Below are 22,390 nucleotides of genomic sequence, written 5' to 3'. Positions count from 1 at the left end.
TACAGGATATGTTCTTTTTTTTTGTCTTGAGGTAAGAAACCAAAGGCTTCAGGGGAAATCAAAGTACAAGTGGAGGCAAAGCAATTTGGAAGCAGAGATCTTAGTGAAAAAATGCTCTGTCCTGAAGCTAAGAATGCTTTTGTTCAGTTGAAGTATATGGCTAAGGAGGGACATGCTACTAGAGAAATTACAGCTATATTCAACTGAAGAAATTTGCTTCTAATCCAAAGCATAATGTCAGTTACTTCAATGCTGTTTCTGGTCATCTGACATTTAAAGCTCTAGCTTTGTTTTTGATTTCACAGTTGAATTTTAACTCTCTCCAGGAGAACAGGTTATATTTTTGATCAGATTTTAGATTAGTTGTTTGTCATTGAATTCACATCTATCTTAAAAGTTATCACCGCATCTGTACAGTATGGAAACAGCCCCTTCTGATCCTCTGAAGAGGATCCCACTCAAACCCATTCTGCTACCCTATTACTCTATATTTATCCCTCACTGATGCACCTAACCTACACATCACTGAACACTATGGGTAATTTAGCATGGCCAAAACACCTAAACCACACATCCTTGACTGTGGGAGGAAACCGGAGCACCTGGAGGAACCCCATGCAGGCACAGGGAGAATGTGCAAATGCCACTGAGTTGCCTGTGGCTGGAATTGAACCCAAGTCTCTGGTGCTGCGAGGCAGCAGTGCTAACCACTGAGCGACTGTACTGTCCCATTGTCACCCTCCTTCCCCTTCCCCAAAATCACCTTCCTTACCCCATCAGACTCAGTACAAACTGAAATCCCTCTCTCCCATATGGCCCCTCTTTTTTTTTTTCCCCCCCCGCCCCATCCAAAGTTGCATGTCATTGAGGCAGTGCTGTTTCGTTGACCATTTACTAGAGTGTGTACCTCTTTTCTTTTAGCTGCAGTATTTTTGCTTCACAGGAGCTCATGAGATTGCTTTCAAAAATTGTGCCACCATAACTTAACAAATTTGTACTGTATTGTGAGAGGAAGGCTATTTTTAAACGCACTGTTAAAAATTATCCAAGTATAATTTATTCAGGTCATTTGAGAAACAAGACTACTCAGTAAAGAATTTTTGGAATTGCTCACAGCTGCATTCACATACCGTCGTATCCCTTATGGCCACATTTGTCATTCTTCATATTCTCTCTCTCTCTCTCTCTCTCTCTCTCTCTCTCCAAAATATTTTTGACAACATGAGCAGTGATGAGTTAACTCTGTTTGTGAATTTAGTAGAGGGTAGTATAGTAGATATTGAAGACCCAAGATTCATGCTGGAACCTGTGTGGGGTTTCCAATCTGGTTGAGTAATTTTGGTCAGTTTGTCTGAAGCCCAAGTTACTGCTACAAGGAAGTAATACACAACCTTTTTTTTTCTTGATTGATGTGAGTCAGATGAAACCTATTCCTTTCAACCAGTGTGTGACTCAACTAAAGCCATGTGTGCCTGTGGTTTAACTGACATAGGAAACTTTGGGACCAGAAAATAGCACATCTTAAGTTTTCAATGAAGTTGGTTGTGTTTAGCAATTCTATTGCCTCTTGAGCCAAAGGCAAAATGCTAAATGTTAAATACTAATTCTGTCTAGTTTGTTTAGAATTTGACAGCAGTCTGTTCCGCATTCAGTTTCTGGCCTCAGTTTTGCTTCTAGATTAGATTAGATTAGATTAGATTAGATTAGATTACTTACAGTGTGGAAACAGGCCCTTCGGCCCAACAAGTCCACACCGCCCCGCCGAAGCACAACCCACCCATACCCCTACATCTACCCCTTACCTAACACTACGGGCAATTTAGCATGGCCAATTCACCTGACCTGCACATCTTTGGACTGTGGGAGGAAACCGGAGCACCCGGAGGAAACCCACGCAGTCACGGGGAGAATGTGCAAACTCCACACAGTCAGTCGCCTGAGGCGGGAACTGAACCCGGGTCTCTGGCGCTGTGAGGCAGCAGTGCTAACCACTGTGCCAGAGATACCGACTAAGGACTGGATATCCACCTATGGAATGTGAAATTCTGGTGACTTTACACTGGCCCAATCTCACGGCAAATTGAAAGCCGCACGAGCATTATCAGAAGGGGACATTAGCGTCATTTTTTTTCCCCCATCCCTGTCGGCTTTAAGTATGAAATAGCAGTTCCATGTTTACCTGGTGAGGAAAGCCACCAGCTAGCACACCACTAACCACAAACCAATAGGGCCAAGGGTCAATCCCCAGTCTGGAATGAGTTGTCTGAGTTCAGTGAGAACAGAGTATGGCACACTCCTAAATAGCCTCTGTTCTTATCGATTTTGGGGGCGTAAGAGGAAGAGGAGAAATTGGCTAGGAGTGCCATTCCCAATCATGGTTGTTTTTTGTTTGGTTTTGAAATGAACAAAATTACATGCGTTATTTTTCAAACAAATACTGAAAGTTTATACTGAATGTCAATTCTCATTCTGCTTCGTTCCGATCATTTCAAAAACTGAAAGGTGGGAGTGACTGATTAGGTCATCTGGGTGGGCGAGCACTTCTGTAACATGCTTCAACTCTGCACCGTTGCAATGCCTCAGGTGACATGTAGATCATGTTTTTCTGTCATTATAACCTTGGTTTGTTTCCGATGTCTGAATATTTCTCAGTTGCTTCTGCTGTTCTAAGTTCCGAATACTGTGGCACCTTGCTGCAGCGAGCTTTTATTTACATCTGAAACTATAATCAAACTTTGCAAAGAAAGCCAGAAGTGTTCACAAACTACTTCTCAAAGACATGCTGTCCGATAGAGGTTTAGAACAAAATTATTTTTATCCAGTTGATAACTGACAGAGTTGAAATGGATTTCACTGCAATTAGAATTCCAAGCTATATATGGAATTTTACTGTTTCTATCTTACAGGGCATTGTGAAATAATTACAGGCAAAAGATATGGCTTAGTTATATATTTTGTTTTATAATTGGGTAATTTTTTATTAAACTTTCTGTCAGGTTTTGTGTTTTTTTTAAATCTCAGTAGATGAACATATATTCTGGCAATACTCTTTCTTAATGTTTTGGAAGCAATTTTGAATTGAAAACCACTGTGCCTGTTCAGCGAGGTTTATGTCAGCCTATACAGTAGTGAGAAAGGCTAGCAGCACTTGACCTGTTGCATTGTTACTGTGGCTGGTGCTGTGTCTGGATAAATCAACAGACAGATCGGTGAATTATAAAAGGAACTGTTGTTTGACCTTCACCAGGCATTGGTTTTGACTCCATTCTGAAAGCCCGTGTTTTACATGGATGTGTGCCACCGTGCTCATACAGCAGTTCAAATAGCACTGGCAGCCTAAATGATGGGAATAACTGTTTGGAAGGGTGATGTCCAGTGCAGTAATAGTTAATAGCTTTGCATTATTGTCATTGTTTCTCTTCAACTAATTTACAGGTTTACAACCAGTACAAGATAAACAGGCATCGCAGAGGCATCAGGACAGTGTTAATTGCAGTCCGACCAGAAGGAGAACTCCATCAGAGTGCACAACTTCAGCAGGCAAGACCATCATTAATATTTTTCTCTAATTTGCCTTTCTCAATCCGAGAAACCTGCTAAAAGTCTCCCTTTCTGTAAAGAAGTCATTTTGGCACCTCAATGTCAACTGTTTATCTTTCCACAGATGCTGCTCTCTTCTCAGACTTGCATGAGTTTCTCCAGCAGTTTTTATTACGTGTCCTCCTTTCTGTTTGTCAGCCAGTTTCTCGGTTAGTGCTATTAATATTCTTTTTAGAACCAAGGCATTTTAGAGGGTAAAGAACAAGAGCAGCAGTAAACCACAGAGCTCCTTGAGCCTGCACTGCAACTCGGGCTGATCCTTTGCCTTGGCCTTACTTTCCAACCTACTCCCCATATTACTTAATTCATTGAGACCAAAAATCTCTCTCTCTCTCAGAATCGTACTGGAAGCAGTTTCTTTGTGGATGCAGTTTATCAAATACTCTTAAGTACTCTTTAAATATTTTTAATCAACCCTGTTTAAAGTGTTTTGACATGTCTGGAGCAGGTGGAACTTGAATCCAAACCTTCTGGCCCAGAGGTAAGGACTCTGCCGTTTGCCAAACTTGGTCTTGGGTATTTTCTAATCAACCAGTGCAGAGTTGTTGTACACTTCTGGAGCAGGTGGGACTTGAATCCTGGCCTTACAACTAGTTCCTATGCAACACAAGAGCTTTTGACTACTCAGTCTTCAAATTTCTTCCAAACACGAGTCCCACTTGCTCCCCCTTCCTTTCATGTTTTTAAAAAAAAAACTTGCAGATGACTACAATGCAAGTAACTGTTCTTAATCAACCTGTTCAGAGATGCTATAACACATCTCAGGAGCAGGTATGACCTGAACCCACTTTCTCTGGCCCAGAGATACAGTGCACCACAAGAGCTCTCACTATCTTCCCCACCCCTTATATCTACTAGTCACTTAACTAATCAGTTACTCCTATCCCTCATTTAACTAGCTATATAAACACTGGTGAGTGTCCCACTGTACACTGAGAGAAACTATCGTTGTGAAGATTGGAAAGGAGCATTAATCTCTTTCAGGTTTGGTTTTACAATTAACTTGTTACTCCTTTTTGTATCAAATGTGCGATGGTCTGCTGTGTTTATTGCACAGTCAGAAATTAACCGAACTGGAAACTTTTACTGCTTTTTCTGATTGCTGGAAGCAATGTGTCTGCAAAAGCCAAAAGGTGCAAATGAAATGAAGCAACCAAATGTTACTCCTAATTGTAACTCCAGGCTGAAAATCTGATACAATGAGATGAAATCTTGTGTTACCTGTTGTCTTCTCCATCTCTTGTCAGTTGTTTTATTTGTGGTTAGGTTATCTGTTCTTTGGTCTGTGAAAATGTCCATCTGTTACACTTGTTAACTTCTTTGAGAATTCGGATAGTAACCCAAGTGAGGAGATACTGCCACTGATTAATTACCACTCACTGTAGTAATTGTGCTGCAGCCTCTTGATCTAATTCACTGACAGAAACTATATGACACAATTGTATGTTCTACAGCCAAAATCTGGATAACCAACCTGGTGATTTTGAATGTACGCTAGTTTGCAAATGCTTTGTTGACTGAAAAACCACAGGACAAAGCTGCTCAGTCTTGTGTCATCTGTTTATCTCTGATAACAAACATCTCCCTCATGGAGCCGCAGTCTTTCATGTAATCTACTTTGTTAATGATTCTCTCGCTGACACAGTAACCACATAACACACCCCTCACTATTACACAGTCCTATGCACCACAATCTCAAAGTACATGTTTCTGACTCCTCTGAAGTGCAAACTGCAAAACAAATGTTAGTATGAGCGTTGCAGTCAGCTCAAACAAGTCCTAGCATTGTATCTGTTCCAATGAGCCCCATCCCTATTAATAATTCATTCAAATTCTTCTAGTAGAGGGGCTTTTAATGAATCAAAATGTCTGTTAAACTGGGGGAGCCCACTGCAATGTTAGTTTATTGTTTGTGCTTCAGTAAAGAAGAACAGTTGATCAGTCACTGTAATCTCAGCAGTCTTGTGACCATGTAGCTTTCTTAGAGTGAGTCCTCTACTTCAGTCAGATGCTCATCAAATCTTTTTTTTCTTGGATTGGGGGTGTTGGGGAATAAAAACCAAAATGACTGTGGATGCTGTAAATCAGAAACAGAAGTCACTGATAAAGCTCAGCAGGTCAGGAAGCATTTGTGAAATCAGCGTCAGCGTTTCTGGTCCGGTGACTCCTTAGGAGGACGATGTTGGACAATAATCAGGTCTCACTGGTACAACTTTTTTCTCTAGACCATGACGTTTATTTTTTATATTTTACGTTGAAAATCAAGCCTACTTGTGGATGTTAACCATTGAGTGGACTGTGCCACTTCACTCCATGAAGATCAGATGACTTGTAAACTCCACTTCAGGCTGTAGGTGTGAGTGTGAGCTGTTGCATTCCAATAGCCAATGCTTGCTCCCCAGTCTGTGGCTTACTTTATTTCAGGTGAGGCATTAGTTGAATACTTCAACTTGATTAGCTGATCTCTGCAATAGTGGCACACTGGCTAGCAGTGCTGTCTCATAGCATCAGGGTCCCAAGTTTGATTCAGGCAACTGTCTCTGTGAAGCTTGCACGTCCTCTGGATGCTGCAGTTTCCTCCCACTATTCAAAGGTGTGCATGTTAGCTGGATTGGCCATGCTAAGTTGCCCCATAGTGTTTAGGGGCGTGCAGGCTTAGGTGGATTAGCCATGGGAAATGCAGGGTAGGGTAATCGGTCTGGTTCTGCTACAGACGGGTCCAGATGCTTTTCAGTGGTTTGGTGTGGATTTGATGAGCTGAATAGCCTGCTTCCACACTGTAAGGATTCTATTCTGTTCTGTAAAATATAGTGGTCGGCTGTAGTATAGCGGGGTCTGACTGGGCACTTCCTCATGATTATACTCCAATGGGGTTTTTCTTTTTGCTGTAAGGGTCTGTGTACATAGCTGTCAGCTTAAGACAGGATTGGACACCTCATGTGACAGTATAGCCTGGTGGCAAATGGTATCCAGACATGGATGAGGCGAAGCTATGCTGCCCATTTTGAGAATGCGTGGAGAGATTTGACACTATCCAGGGGAAGGTGAGGAAATGAAGATTAATTTTGGGATTTGCTGTGAGCTTTCAATTGCTTGAAAGAAATATTTCTTGGCAGTTTTTACCTTAAAATCTCTAACCAATGTTACGTGTTTGCTAATGTGAAGGTTTTATAGCTTGGTTAACTATTTATGTCTTTTAAAATAAAATGTTTCTGCTACTGGAAATAATTTTCAGCCTTCAAGCATCCAGATGCTTGTGTGCTTGGTCTTCAGGCTGCTTTTCACCTCTGGAAGGTTTCTGTCAACTAAGTCATGTTTCAGATAGTAAGCAGCAGCGTGGCAAGGTGTAGCTGTTTCTGCAGAGTGCAGGGGAGAGAAAGAGAATACATTTTATGTCATGTCAGTTTTCTGTTTCACGAGACTATGGTGCGGGTAAAACAGAATGGCAGCAGGGCAGTAATATCAATTTCCTTTCCAACAATGGATGTTCACCCAGATCAGGTGGTATGAGTGAGCAGGAAGAATATACATTCATCTACACACTGCCTTCGCACAAAGTACTTGTAGCCACTAAATGACTTCTGAAGTGTCATGAATGTTACGTGGGCAAATAAGGAATCCCAATTGTACCCAACTGGATCCCACAAACGTAAGTTTGAGTTGTGATACTTGATTACAGTTTACCAGTAGAACTCAGTGTTGCTCTTCAAAACATTACACAGGGTTTTTGTAATCCATCCCAGCAGGCAAAATGAGCCCTGCCTTGAAGTTTTTTTTCTCAAAAGCAGCATCTCCAACAGTGTAGTACCCCCTTCATACTGCACTTGAGTGCCTGCCTGGATAATGGGTTCAAGCCCTGGGCTGTGGCACAGACCCACAAGACTGCTATTCATTGTTTCATAGTGGGTGAAAAGTGGTATTTTGTAGAAGAAGCTATCTTATATCAGAGTTGACTGTACACTGGAACAGGAGGAGGCTCTTGAGCCTGGACTGCAATTCACTTAGATTATGGCTCATCTGTATCCTAAGCTATCATGGTTTAATCTTGGGGCGATGCTGTAAAATACCAAAAGAGTGAGACAGTGCAGGCTTCCAGGCAGCTGTCACTTTTACAATACTATCCTAACTTCACCCATGTTGCAGCATCTTTACTGCTCATAGCAGAACAGAAATGAAATGTTAAATGAACATCAAACTATAATCTCCAGACTACATAAAGCAGTCTGGCAGAGTGTTCTAGGCAGTAATTCAGCCTGAGCTCTGCTGACATTTGTAACTGGCTTTGCACTTCATGACATCATCAGAACTGCCTGCCTGAATTCCAACCTTGTTATTCACTGCCTTGCTCATATTTTTGATTTATAACGAAGCTGAAATGTGAAGTAGAGAGAATGCCATTTGAGGAAGAAAAGGAGTTCCATGTCAATCTCTGTCTTAATGTGTACCTGCCACCCGATTACATTAGTGTTGTGTTTTTCTTTGTCGTATTTCCAATAGTTGGTCATTGAAATTGCAATATTTAGAGAAGTAAAGCAAATTGGCACATATGCTCAACCGTCTGAAGGTACCTGGAACCCTGCCTGAAACAAGTCAGTGTAAACATGTGATTATAGTAATGCCAGGTTCACAGGCTGTAATTGGCTAATGATAATCTTTTAACTTACTCATTACTGAAGTGCCACCGGAGAAGTAAACATTCTTTAAGCTTGTAAACTCTTTGTATATTTTCCCACAGATCATTTCCAAAGGCCTTCCTTTTTTTTAAAAAAAGAAACTGTTTTCTTGTGACACATGGCTTGCATGGACAAGATTGGATTCTTATTGTTCTATTTTGTTTAGTGGCCCCTGCTGGCAAGTGCCTCTGTTCCTCCTTTGGTGAGGCCATCATCACATTGATGTTGACTTTGATACTTTGGCCATCACACAGCATGCTGGTAACAGAGACCTCCCAGAGATTGGAGGACTCATACCTGAGCAGAGAACAGATGCTTTGAGACAGGGATAGGCAAAAAAACAGCTGAAGCGTTGACGTTTCTGTCAAGTATGGGGTTCACAGCAATAGCAAAAATGAGAATTTCACATGGAGGTGAATTCTTTCTTGAAAACTTGTGTAACAATCATTCTTATATATATATTTAGAAAATTTACTGTGTCCATCTGTCAGCAACTTTTTTTTAATTTTATTCATTTATAAGGTGTGGGATTTTTTGACTAGTCCAGCATGAATTGTCCACCTTGAGAAGGTGATGGTAAGCTGTTTTCTTGAACTGCTGTAGCCCATCTCGTGAAGGTGCGCACATAGTGCTGATCAGAAGGAAAATCCAGGGTTTATGAGCCAGCAACACTGGAGGAACAGACAAGTTCCTGAGTCGGGGTGGTGTGTTGTTTGGATGGGAACTTGAAAGTGATGCATCTGCTGCCGTTGTTCTTATAGGTGACGGATGCTGATTTGGAAGGTCTTGTCAAAGAAGTGAGCTACCATCTTTTAAGCTGTACACATTGCTGTCGCTGTGGGTCACTGCTCGAGAGTCAGTGTCAAAGGTGGTGGATAGGGTATCCTGTGAAGTGAGCTGCCTTTTTTTCAAAATTGTGTTTGTAGGATATGGACCTCGCTGGCTAGACCAGCATTTATTGCCCATCCCTAATTGTTCTAGAGGGCTATGAAAAGTCAACCTCCTGGCTTTCAGGTCTGGACTAAGGTGTCGACCAGATCAGGCAGGGATCGGGGCTTTCCTTTCCTGAACCAGATGTGTTTTGTTTTGAGAATCGATGACAATGATCATTAATAAACTCTCAAATCCAGATTTCTATTGAATTCAAGCTCCTCCATCTGGGGTTTGAACCTGGGTTGCCAGAACAGTACCTGAGTCTGTAAATCAATATTGTCGGGAGAATGCCACAAGGCCATCACCTCCCCTTTCCTGGAATGGTGTTGGGAGCTTCACCCATCCAGGCAAGTGGAGAGTATTCCATAGTTATCCCTGACTTAACTCCTGTACATGGTGGACAGGCTTGGGGGGGACTCGGGAGGCGAGTTAATACAGATAGTAAATGGTGACATCATAATACGGTCATTTGAAAAACCATCTTACCTGCCAAATGATCAGGTAATATTGAGATGCAATTGACGAGGTGGAGAAAGGGTTAGCATTGCTAACAGAAAAAGCTGGCAGCATGAGTGGAGAGTGGAACATGCTGTTAAGTCTAATGGTCCTTTGTTATTCTTGATAATGTTGGTTTTCACAAGTCTATTCTGTCAGACTCCATAGCACAAAGCCCAGTTTTTCTCTCTTTCATATTGATAATGTGCATACACTCAGTAAATTAGTGGGTTTTGTGGCCAATTGACCATATTATAAATCACAGAGATATAAATAGAATGGCAAAAATGTTAGCCAATCATCCTCTTCATCTGGTAAAGATGTTCAGTAATTCTCGATCTGAAAAGACACTGAGTCACCCCTCCTTAGTATAAAGTGACAACATCTATTCAGACATAATAACTACACCGCCACATCACACACTGTACCTCCATTTAATAAATTCATATAGACTAACAACATTTGACTCAGCACTCAATCACTTATCAACAATTTAAAATGCTTGGCCAATGGAGCAACTTATGAGTTGGTAACTGGTGTTCCAAATGAAAAATTAGTTTCCACTTCTTTCTTAAAAGTGCAACCATAGTCTCGTGGTGGCAACATTATCAGTAAATAACTTATAACTGGACAATGATTATTTTTTCCTGTTGATCGTTCTCTACGTGTTTGTCTCACTCTTTGTGTCTGTCAATTCACAATGGTCTGTCCTTCATAAATAGGTTAGCTTCCCCTCTGTGTCTTCCCTCTTTCTGTGCATGTATGCCTATCTTTTTGGGTTGGTTTCTTCCTCCTCCCCCTTGTCCTTTTCTTGGAAATTGTGTATCTCTTACTCTGTTGATCTCTTCTCACCCATTCATGAGTATACATTGATTTCTTTAACTTGCCCTCCCCCCACAGTGAAAAACTTTTTTCACTGGAAATATGAGCAGGAACAGTGTGGGAAATTGCCATTGTTCAGGAAGCCAGTATGACCCTTTGCTCAGTGAAAACTGCTGTTTGATTTTGTCAAGTTGTAATCTGCATTTGCCTGACTCTATTTGAACATTTATAGCAGCTGGAATACTTCAGGGGTGATGATGTCGGGGTCCAGGTGTCTTGCCTCTGTTCCCAGGCAGCAGGATTTATCTGCAGTTGTGTTGCTGAAACAGTCCTGCTAAACTCCTTCCTGGATCCAAGTGTAAAATTCCAAAACACCAGGTCATTTCCCTTTTACTCTGTTGTGTAAAGTTCCCGTTACAGCTCTACATGTTCTCTCTGTCACTGAGCAGACCTTAGTCTTTACCTCACATTAATTAGTGAAGCACTGCACAAATACTTCATGAATTTTGTTTAGGCTTTCAAGCAAGTATTTACTCCATTGAAGTAGCAATGCTACATAGGCAGCACAAAGTGGCATAAACGTGTGTCGTTCTGATACAGTAGCAGCGTCCTTCACCATTTCCTTGTTTTCCTCAGTAGCACCCCACGCTGTATAACCTATTACTGGAACAGTGCAGAAGCAGAGTTATTAATGGTTTATACTGCAGATATACAGTTTGTATACTAATAAGATTCTCTTCCTTTTTCAGGAACAGTGTCACGAGGTACAAAGTTAGGAAGTCCAGTGGAGGAAGCTATTGAAAATGTAATTCAGCGTATAACGCAAGATGGATCACAACAAATGGCTATAGAGAAGACAATAGAAGATGTTATAGCCAGTGTAACAGTTACTCAGCCTGACAGTCCTTTAAGTCCCACCTCTTGCAAAAGTTACAGTCAGGAAAGGTGCCAGAACAAACGGGCAGAAACACCTCCCACACAAACTGTTGTTTCTCCAAATGATCATCTAGAGAATAGCCAGGTATCTACAGACAAACAGAATCTGAATGCTGGCCATCGACTGAAGAAGGGCAGAATAGAAGCCATTCAATGCCAGGCAAGGAGAATGTGCAATTTTGACAAAATCTTAGCCACCAAGAAGAACCTGGACCATGTCAATAAGATTCTGAAAGCAAAGAAACTGCAGAGGCAGTCACGGACAGGGAACAACATTGTGAAACGCAAGCGAGGCAGACCCAGGAAACGGGATTTGAGTCTCTCTCAGATCTGTGCCTCATTGCCTCCTAAAGATGATGAAACACTTCCTCAGGAACAGAGGGATAGTGGTGAGAAGAACAAGGAGTCTGACACAATCATGGATGTTATTGAATCAGTGCTGCAAAGTGTGAACCAGCAGCAATCAGAACATAGGAAGGGTGTGAAACGGAAAAGGCACTTGGAAGAAGAGTAAGTACCTGCATCGCTCCCTTTCCTCTGTTCCTGTCCTATTGACTCTTTGTTCCATCATCCGAAGGCAACACAATAAGGAGAGTGATCCGAGCTGGAATTTAAATCATTCTCCATGTTCTCTCATCACATATATTTGTATAAGCACACAGTTATCCAAGGTGACACTTGCATTATTTTACACCAGCAGTGCAAATCATGACTCAAGATCGAGTATAAAATTAATTAATAACCGCATTAACTATGTTTAATATAGTCAGTTTTTAAAAAAATAACAAACTTTTTTGTTGTGTGTTGCCCACTTTGGGCCTGGAGGGTGGATTGGTCCATAGATATCACTCTACTTTGACTGCAAGGAAGGCTGCTTATGGCTTCCTTGTTTGCCTGGATGGGTTGTTGTGTCATTGTGAGACATTGTTTTGATTGACCAACCAATACAGCTTGCCAATACAGGGCACCTAAGTTAAGACTGAAATTGGAAGTCAAGTCAAATCACGTTAGGTTGTAAACTTTTCACTGTACTCATGTGATAATAAACCTAATTTTAATCTCACAGTAGTTAGCCCAACCAGTTCCTCTTTAGAGCTGCAAGTGTAGGCTGGCATTAGACCAGGAATGTCTGGATTGCAGCCCCTCAAGTTCTGGCAATCTGTTCCTTTCAACTTCAAACCTAGTTGCACTTGTATTTAAATTCACAAGTCAGTCTAGACTTTTGGAGAAAACTGTCCTTAACATTGCTGCTTCGGTGGTGGCAAATCCGCAATCAAATCACAATTTGTTGGTATTTGCAATCTGAGAGATCTGAAAATTAAAACGATGTAAATTTGAATGTTATTGATACTTTTGGAGTTCTCGATCCACGAAGAATGATGTTGGGAGTCTTCATGCTATAGCTATATTTTCAAATCTAGTATAGTGAGCTCAACCAAATGGCCACTTGGTTTGAGGGGGAAAAAGTCAGATTGGATTCTTAACTCTGTTTCTCTCAGATTCTTCCAGATCTGCTAGTTTCTCCAGTACTTTCTGTATTCGTTTTGTTTTGAGAGAACTTGTTGCAATGGGGCAGTTCTTCAACTGCTCTTTCAATTAACAATAGCTGTAAACATCTTAACATTTACATGAAGTGTGCGTACGCTGGTCATGGCAGAGAGTAATGTTAAACCGCTGCATTTTTATTCACTGCCAACCAGCTCCCCAGAATTGTCTTCAGAATTAGCTGCTGCATCGAAGACTGGAGGGAAGACAGCATCGACAGATATCATAACACCACCTCCACAGCCAACAATCCAGAGGGAAAAGAAGGCCCCACGCCCTCCTAAGAAAAAGTACCAGAAAGCAGGACTGTACTCTGATGTCTATAAGGTTCCCGAGTGAGTAAATTGTGAGAAATATTATCATCGCTGTGTGGGGCTTTAGTCTTTCTTTCAGTTAAATTATCTTTGAATTCCAAAAGGTTTGTTTCTTGATACAAAAGTAATGTTTTAGTGGAAACCGTAAACAGAAGTGATTGCTCATTTCAATAAGATGCAAGTATATTGCATTACACCAAAGGTGTTTCAGCTGAAAGGGTGTGCTTTACATATTGTGGTTGAGATTGGTTGGAGACTGTTTGTTGAAACTGAATTCTTATTGTTCTTTATCGCAATTAGGAGTCTGTTTCGTGGCAGACACTGGCAAGCTTGTTGAATATTTTCCTGTTCTCAAGTTTTATTTTCCGTCTCTCTATATCTCTCTTGCTGACATGCTAACTGCTTCCCCCACTGGCTGCAAATATCCTCACTTTGTTGCGGGGTGTCAGCTTTTGTGTTTAAAGATTTGTAACTGACCTTACCACCTATTTATTTCCCAAGTGGGACAGTAGTAAGGCAGTTAGTCAGCCCACTCCAAGACAGCTGCATTTCCCACCCAGCCACCGGCTGTTGGCTATATGGAAACAGGCACCGCTGAAGGGCCAGTCACCTTATCTGTTTGCTTCCTTAATTTTTGAAGAAAGCCATGATTTCCCGTTGTGCTGAGGAACAGTCTTGGGGAAACTGTAGATTGGAACTAACTACCATTCTGCTTGCATTCTGTGCTACGCGGCTCTGTGCAGATTGTTGATTGTGTGTGTCTGCAGTATTAATATTTCAGTGTAAATCCCTGTTAAGATTCTCCTCTTGCAGCAAAAAAGAGTTGGGTGCCCACTTTCACACTGGATTCTGTACAATTCTTTGTTGAGGCTAGCACCTTCTCAGAAAGAGCATCTGGGGTTTTGTTGTACAACTTAACCCCCATGGTAGAAGCTTTTCAGGGCTACTTATGGCCTGTGATTTCTTGCTTTGATTCCCACATGCTAACACTTGTCTATTATCAATTAGGCTGAGCTACAGTCTTCATATGGTGCCTCCTTCCCTCCCTGTTAAGGTCTTGCAAGATCCAATTAGGGAAAATCAGATACTGCCTTAGTAGTAATATAGTGTACTTGCAACAGTGTCACCAAACCTTTACTGTTTTAACACTGCAATATATTAATCTTCAGTCAGAAGTTAAAAAGACCAATTTCTCGCCAAATTCTATCAAGTCTCAGCTTTGGTGCTACCTCCAGCTGCTGTCTGCTTCAGACCAAAGTAGACAAGCAGGAGGCTGGAGGAACACAGCAAGCCAGGCAGCAACAGGAGGTGGAGAAGTCGGCGTTTCAAGTATAACCCATATTCAGGAGTGAAAGTGGGGATAGGAGGAGCTGCAGATTGGGGCAAGGGGTGAAGGGGGGTTTTTGGTAGGGAGAGGGGGCGGAATCACGAGGTGAACACAGTTTATGGCTGCAACCTGTTTGGTAGCTGAAAGGAAGGGTCAGAAGGTGGGATAGAAGGGAAGAGGCAGGGCTGGAAAGGACATCGGTGGGGGGGGGGGGGGGGAGGAGGATGGGTGGGAAGGTTACTTGAAACTAGAGAACTATACGTAGAGTCCTCCGAGCTGTAGGCTGCTCAGGCAGAAGATGAGGTGGTGTTCCTCGAATCTGTGGTCCGATTCACAGTGGCATCCTGTGGAAGATCCTTTTAACCATCCCTGTCACAGAGATGCTGGCTAGGTTCACAGGTGGAGCTGTGAAGAAGCGAAGGGCTAGTCTCTACCACAGCCAGTTTCTATTTTCCCTACAATGGTTGAAGTAGCAGCAACCAGAATTGACCTTGTCAGCATTCCTCGGATTAAACCTGGCAGCCCTATGTGCTGTTCAGTGGGTGGGTTTGCTTCACCACCAGGGGGTGCCATTGCTTTTACACTGGGCAGCTTGACATCATAGTGTGGGTCATACTGTACGCCAGCTCTGTAATTCTGGACAGGGCATTTCAACGAGAGTTAATCGGCTACAGTCAGTTAGAATGTTCGACCAGAGAGCTGCAGACCACAGGGTGGCTGCCATGATTGTCACCCTCGCCAGAATGCCTCTTGTGTAACAGCAGCAGTAGCATTGTCCTCCCTGTAAGAGTGTAGTGTTAAAGGCCACACGACCATACATCATCGGCCTCAATACACAGGCTTTTCACTTTGACGAACAGACTTGTATCATACCGTCCCACATCTCCAAAACACCGCAAAGCCTCCCAGATTGTAAACTGAGAGGACTATAGTGACAGCTATCCGAGCAAATGCAATTGGGAACAGCCAAGAGTCAGCAGTATCATTGACCAGTTGTTATGTGTTTTAATGGTGTTGATTGAAGGAGGAGTCATAGCTAGAACCCCGAAGTTTATCCAAAGTTCGACCTTTGACAATCCAGCATTGCTCAGTACCACACTGAAATGAGCAGCACCTGTGCTCCAGATTTTGGAGCAGCCGTATGACTCAGCTGATGAGAGCATTCCAATGGAGCCAAGCTGACAATTTTAACATAGTCTTTGGATTAGGATTTCTTCTGGCACTGTCATTCCTGTCTGATCCTGATTTCTGCTTGTCATGAGTAAAAGTAGAGTTGCTGGTTATGTGGCTCTGGCTGTAGACTTTTCTCATGTGATGACAAAATGCATAATATATGAATGACTGAAGAGCTTAGCAACCTTTGATGACATGGGTGACACTGGCCAGTACTGGAATTTCTCAATTAGCTGGCTGGAGTGGTTGCTTTCTCTTGTCATATTACTTGGAGCCTGACCTCTGTCTGGTTGCAATGAGAAAAATAATTGCTCCGGCTGTAACATGCTAAAGGAGTCATAAGTGTGAAGTATTTCAGAGACAGGTTTTTCTCAAGACTTGCCTTCCATTAATCTTTGGAGGAAAAAATTCCTTTTTGCTAGATTGGTGCTATGAGGATTACTTGCTCTGGAAGTGGAAGAGAGGCCATAGTGAGCAAGTGGGAGTTGATCTCCAAGTTGGAAGGAAAAGGTGAACCCATGTCCTGTGAATCACCACCTAATGACACTATCAAAACCTGCAATAGCAAAAGAATGACATTGGCGCCCAGTGCCCCTTCCTAGAAGATAGTAAGACATCAGGAGAAGTTTGTATATAAGTGTTTAACAGCATGAGCTTGATGCTTGGGGGGCAATTAGCATTTGATCACACATGTGATTTCGATTAATGTTTTTTTTTCAGTCAGGTAGACTGGTGAATGTTTTAAAATATCCAGACATAGAGCACAGACTTTTCTCATGTTAAATTTAGTTATTTCTTCAGACCCATTCCCACTTGGTTTATATGTGCTCTAGTACACAAAGATCCTTAGACAACAAGTTCCAAACTCATGACCACTGCCTTACAGAAGGACATGGATACACGGGAAATTGACCACTTAAGAGGATTCTCCCGCCCCCCCTCCCCAAACCACTTACTGTCCTGAGTAGAACATTGATCCATTTGGGACAAGATTGTGGAATTCCCTCCAAACAGCTTTGTGGTTCCACCTACACAAATTGGCCTGCAGCAGTTCAAGAAGAAAGCTTACCACCACTATCTTGGAACAAGTATTAAATGCTGGCCAGCCAGAGATGCCACAAGTAAATAAGGCAAAATGTCAGTACATACATCACTTGTTCTCTGAATGAATTACTCTTGGGTGCTCGATAGTTGTAACTAGTGGCATCCGGCTCATTGGCATGCAAGTCTGTGTCCTTTTTGCTGTTTCTCTTCCCCTTTGTCCCAACGCATGGAAAACTGATTAATGGAGTGCCACAAGGACCAGTGCTGGACTGTCAACTGTTTATAATCTCTATTAACAACCCGAATCAAGGAATGGAATATATTATAGTCACTTTTTCTAACGATATAAAGATAGGTAGGGAAGTAAGTTATAAGGAGGACTTGGTTTGGATGATGTGCAAAACTTTGGCATATGAAGTTTGTGGGGAAAATGACATAATGGACTTTGGCAGAAAAAGAATGGATAACAAAATATGATTTGAATAGAGAGAGAGTCTGCTGTTTGTTGCATTACTGAGGGATCTGGGTGTCCTTGGACATGAACAACAAAAAAAAGGTTAGAATGCAGTTACAGCAAGTAATGAGGAAGATAAATGAATGGTAGCCTTTATTTATCACAGTTGAATGGAGTTTTAATGTTTTGGAGAGGGGGGGGGGGGTTGCTCCAGTTTTGATGAGAGCACATGGACATGAACGTGTATAGTTTTGGTGTCCTTATTTAAATAGGGATGTACCTATTGTGAAAATCATTTGGACTGTTTTGGCCTTTATTCATTGAACTTTGTAAGAAAATCATCTTACATTCTTGTCATGTGTCAGAGATTGAGGAGGCTTTGGCAGTATACATACTTACAGAATGTTTCCTCTCATGGGGAATCCAGAACTGGGCAATCTGCTTAAAAATAAGAAATCTCCTATTTAACATGGAGAATCTGGAGCAATTTCTTCTCTTTTTGGGTTCTTTACCAGAGAGCAGTGGAAGGTGAATCTGAATCCTTGAACTCCTTCCTGAAGAGCGCCCCAAGGCCTGCAGCAGTTTCTGAAGGCAGCTCAACATCATGTTCACCTGGGCAATTAAAGATGGACAATAAATGTCAACCGAGCCAGAGAAATCCACATCATGCAAATTAATTTTAAAATATCTTTCAAGACAGAAGTAAACAAATTTTTGATCTACAAGTGAGTTGTGAGGGGTATTTGGGATGGGGGAGGAGATGCAGGCAGGAAAGCGTTGAGGCCATGATTGGGTCAGCCACAGTCTTGTTGAATGACAGAGTCGATGTAAAGGTCTGAATCACCTACTGATCATTTTCTGTGCTCTTGGGTGGCAACGTTTCAGTTTTCAGGATCATTTGGAAAGATTTCTTGAGTACAATCTTTTTGCTTGCTTCAGTTCTAATCTTCAATTGGAAGTTTGCTCTCCTGTTCTGACCACTGCCATTTTGCAACCCCCTTCCCCCATCACATTCTTCAGCAGCTTCATCGGTCTTTGGGTGTATGCATGTGCACATGTCTATGTGTGTTATGAGGGACAGTAATCATTAACCCTGATTATGGATCTTGGGTGTGAATAGTTCCTGTAGTGGCTTGGAGAAAATGGCCTTTTTACAGCTAGTTGTAATTAGGGTTTCACATGGTTTCAGGCAATGTAACATTAGCTAATTATTGGAATACTTGGCAGGCAAACTGAAATAATTTTCTGCATGGCAAGCAGCAGACCTGAGCAAGGAATGTGGGCTTTGTTTCTTTGTAAAAAGGATACAACGCTACCTCTCTGTTGGTCAGTCAATATGTCACCAGCATATTGCTTGGATTTGAAGCTGATAACAAAAATGAGTGTGACAGAAGGAAAACAAAATCAAGCTGCTGCTGTTTGACCCCTTAACAGGGCTGAGGAGCGTGCTGATAGAGGTCCCTAAAATAATGGAAGGTTTTAACAGTGAGAAAACCCCTCTGGGGTAGAGCATAACTAAGGGCCATCAGTAAAAAGGTCATCAAGAAAGTCCATAGGGAATTCAGAAGAACTGTTTTTAATCTGGAGAGTGGTCAGAATGAGTGTGGTGCAAACAGTATTGGTATAAGGGAGAAGGAAATAGTTATAATAGTTTTTAAAGAAAAGCTGAGAGGAGGCTTGAGATACTAACTTGGATAGGTTGGACCAAATGTTCTTTGTACGCCTTTGGTAAATCAAAAGCCAACGTCAGACAGTGAAGTGCAACTTTCCCCTTGTACTAGGCTGTACTTGTCCTGCAGGTATTTAGTAGGACAATGTAAGGGGAGCTTTACTCTGTATCTAACCCCGTGCTGTATCTTGCATGGGAGTGTTTAATTCCCAGTGTGTACTTACTGGGAATGTGTCCCTTCCCTGGTAATAGCATCCATCATTTAAGCACATGCACTTATTTTTCCAGATTTATAACCATCTTGGCATAGGTATGATTTGATCTTGTGTAATGCAGAGGAAATGCTGAGTAAAGTCAGAGCTTAGGACCTGGAATTGCTGCCAAGTCATATCTTTGTTGTTTATTGGTAAAAGATTGCCAGTAAATTGATTTGCGTGTTTTATATTATACACACGATCAAAAATTAGATATCAAGCCTGTTCCCTTTCTTGTTATCAGGAGTAAGTTGATGAGACCATGACAGATGAAAGAGCCATATAATGCAGCACTGCTAAAGTAGCACCAATATGCCAAATGTGTACGTATCAGACTCCCCAGTGAAACATGAGCACAGCAGACATATTGCTTGGGCTAAGTGTGTTTAAAAACCTCTGCCATATGCTTGGCTACAAAGAGAAGCCAGCTTTCAGCAGGGTGAAGTTTCAATTGTTTGTAATATTTCTTTGTTGCCTGATTAAATTGAAGCACTTTCTTTTGTGTTCCCAATCTTAATCAACAGTTCTTTTCTTCCTTTAGTCCAAAGAGTCGCCTGATTCTGGTGAAGAAGGAGAAGCTGGAGTACGTTCCTGGAGAGCATGACTATGGGCTTTTCCCAGCCCCAATTCATGTTGGTAAGTCTTGCAGTGCTCTGCCATTACTGCGTTGGGTCCACTTTAGTGGGCCTGCAGGGAATATTTGGATGGGACAGAGTGAGTGGACTTGTCTTCTTTCTGACAGCTCCTAATGAATTGAGAAAGTGTGATTAGCTGATGTCTTCAGCCAGTTGCTTTACATTTTAAAGACCATGGCCTGCACTAACTATGTGCATCTGTCAGATTAGATTAGGTTAGATTACTTACAGTGTGGAAACAGGCCCTTCGGCCCAACAAGTCCACACCGATCCGCCGAAGCGTAACCCACCCATTCCCGTACATTTACCCCTTTACCTAACACTGCGGGCAATTTCCCATGGCCAATTCACCTGACCTGCACATCTTTGGACTGTGGGAGGAAACCGGAGCACCCAGAGGAAACCCACGCAGACACGGGGAGAATGTGCAAACTCCACACAGTTAGTCGCCTGAGGCGGGAATAGAACCCAGGTCTCTGGCGCTGTGAGGCAACAGTGCTAACCACTGTGCCACCGTGCCGCCCACTTTCGTTGTCGGTCACAGCAGAAGTATAGAATCTCTTGAATTACATTTGTTCTGATGAAACAGTGACTTCCTGTGAGTGTGAGGCTATATTTACGCATTCCTCAGCATTGTCTCCTTTCCCAAATTTGGTTTGTCTGGTCTCTATTCCCTCAACTGTTTGCAGATCTCTGCATCGCGCACTGTTTTGTGTTTAATGATTACATGTGTTTTAATAAAACAGTACCACTGCTGAGAGATTCCTACAGATCTTGTGATCTTCCCCTTAGTTGTCTCTTAACAATTGCTGAAATCCATTGATTAATTATACATTACAAATTACAGGCAATGAAGTGTGATGATAGTGTCCCTACCTCTGAGCAGGTATGTCTGGATTCAAATCATGCTGAGCTTTGTACAGGACATTGGTGAGGCCTCTTATGGAATTCTGTGTCCAGTTCTGGTCACCCAATTATAGGAGAGGGATATTACTAAACTGGGGAGGGCTCAGAAGAGATTTACTAGCATGTTGCTGGGAATGGACATTTTGAATTATAAAGAAAGGCTGAGACTTTTTTTTACTGGAGTGTAGGAGGTTGAGAGGCGACCTGATAAGGTTTATTTTATGCTGAGAGGTATAGATAAAGTCAATGGTAGTTGCCTTTTCCCTAGGATGGGGCAATTTCAAGACTGGTGGGCATATTCTTGAGGTTGGGGCAAGTGATTTTAAAAAAGATGAGGCAAATTTTTTTACATCGAAGGTGGATCATGTGTGGAATGACTTTCCTGAGAAAGTGATGGATGTGGGTGCAATTAGAATGTCGAAAAGGCATCTGGATAGATATGTGATTAGCAAAGGTTTGGAGGGATATGGCCCAGGACAGTGGGTGGGGCTAGTTTAGTTTGGGATTATGTTCATCTTTGGGCTGGAGGATCTGTGTCTGTGTTGCATGACTCTGCAAGGCCCAGAGGTATGTCATAGCATATCTGAAGGCAACAATTGAATAAACCTGTCGACAAACAGGGTTCATGAGGCACTTAGCTCAACATGATTTAATTAGCTGGTACAAATCCTGGAGCCAAGCAATAGCCTCCTTAGTTGCTGAGTTCAAGGTGAATATGCTGCCCTCTCGTCTAGCATGAAGGAGATACTCCTCTGTAACATACAGATTTTTGTATCTCTCCACCAGAGCATAAGGAAGTTGTACTAAGGCCCTGGCAGGGGTGGTTGGCTGTTGAGGTGCCCTGGGAGAAAGTGATGACTGGAGATCAGAGTCAAGAGTGTGGTGCTGGAAAAGCACAGCCGGTCTGGCAGCATCTGATACCCTGTCTTGCCCTGAACTTTTAACAAGGACACATCCTGTTTAAGCATTGCATGTAAGCCACACAAAAATAGCTCAAACAATGCTCATAACTTCATATATTCAGGTGGTCAAATAATGTAACACCAGACAAATGGTGCCATCATAAAAAGCAGAAGCGAGTCATTTTCAAATCATTTTCTTTGGTGCATCAGTAGGTACTGAAAGCTCTGTTGTTTGTTCCTTCCATAAACTTTATCTGAAAGTGAGATCCCACTGCCTATGACTGACATCTGTGCAGGTGATGTGGAGGAGTCCGTGTTGGACTCTGTGCAGATAATATTGCTGTTCGGCTAGGCTTGTGGTTTACGTTCACTAAACACACCCCGCACCTCATTCTAACTCAACAACAAAGGGATTTTCAGGACCAGGAAGAAAGGTACCTTGGCCTGAAAGCCTATCAGGCTTGCCAGTCACTTCACCACATTCATTCCGCCTCACCTCTCCAGTTAAGAGTTTTCAAGTCAAAAAATGTTACTGGTAACTGACTTTTGCATCCTTTTCTCCATTATGGAGAAAGATAATCCACCTGGTTTGTCTGCCAGCTTTTGACCCTTTAACTTTCCCCTTGAGACCTTAGGATGAGTAATTTACCTTGGCCAATAGTGGCTCTTCCCTTCATAATGTTCCAACTACTGAAACGATTGGGGTGT

The 22,390-nt window shown here is 42.2% G+C and overlaps 1 protein-coding gene across 7 annotated transcripts in view; it reads left to right on the top strand.

Moving 5' to 3' along the window:
- ash1l (ash1 (absent, small, or homeotic)-like (Drosophila)) overlaps nucleotides 1-22,390 on the top strand; it is a 243,118-nt gene that overhangs the window by 126,783 nt on the left and 93,945 nt on the right. For all 7 annotated transcript variants that reach the window (XM_072548810.1, XM_072548804.1, XM_072548807.1 and 4 more), the window contains 4 exons: nucleotides 3,436-3,540; nucleotides 11,273-11,969; nucleotides 13,160-13,339; nucleotides 19,781-19,875. In XM_072548810.1, coding sequence (XP_072404911.1) covers nucleotides 3,436-3,540; nucleotides 11,273-11,969; nucleotides 13,160-13,339; nucleotides 19,781-19,875 — 1,077 coding nt within the window. The remainder of the gene's footprint in view (nucleotides 1-3,435; nucleotides 3,541-11,272; nucleotides 11,970-13,159; nucleotides 13,340-19,780; nucleotides 19,876-22,390) is intronic.

The sequence above is a fragment of the Chiloscyllium punctatum genome, chromosome 28 (genome assembly GCF_047496795.1).
Source record: "Chiloscyllium punctatum isolate Juve2018m chromosome 28, sChiPun1.3, whole genome shotgun sequence".
In the NCBI taxonomy this organism is placed as follows: Eukaryota; Metazoa; Chordata; class Chondrichthyes; order Orectolobiformes; family Hemiscylliidae; genus Chiloscyllium; species Chiloscyllium punctatum.
The sequence above is the reverse complement of the archived record's forward strand: the minus strand, read 5'-3'. Positions and strand labels throughout refer to the sequence as shown.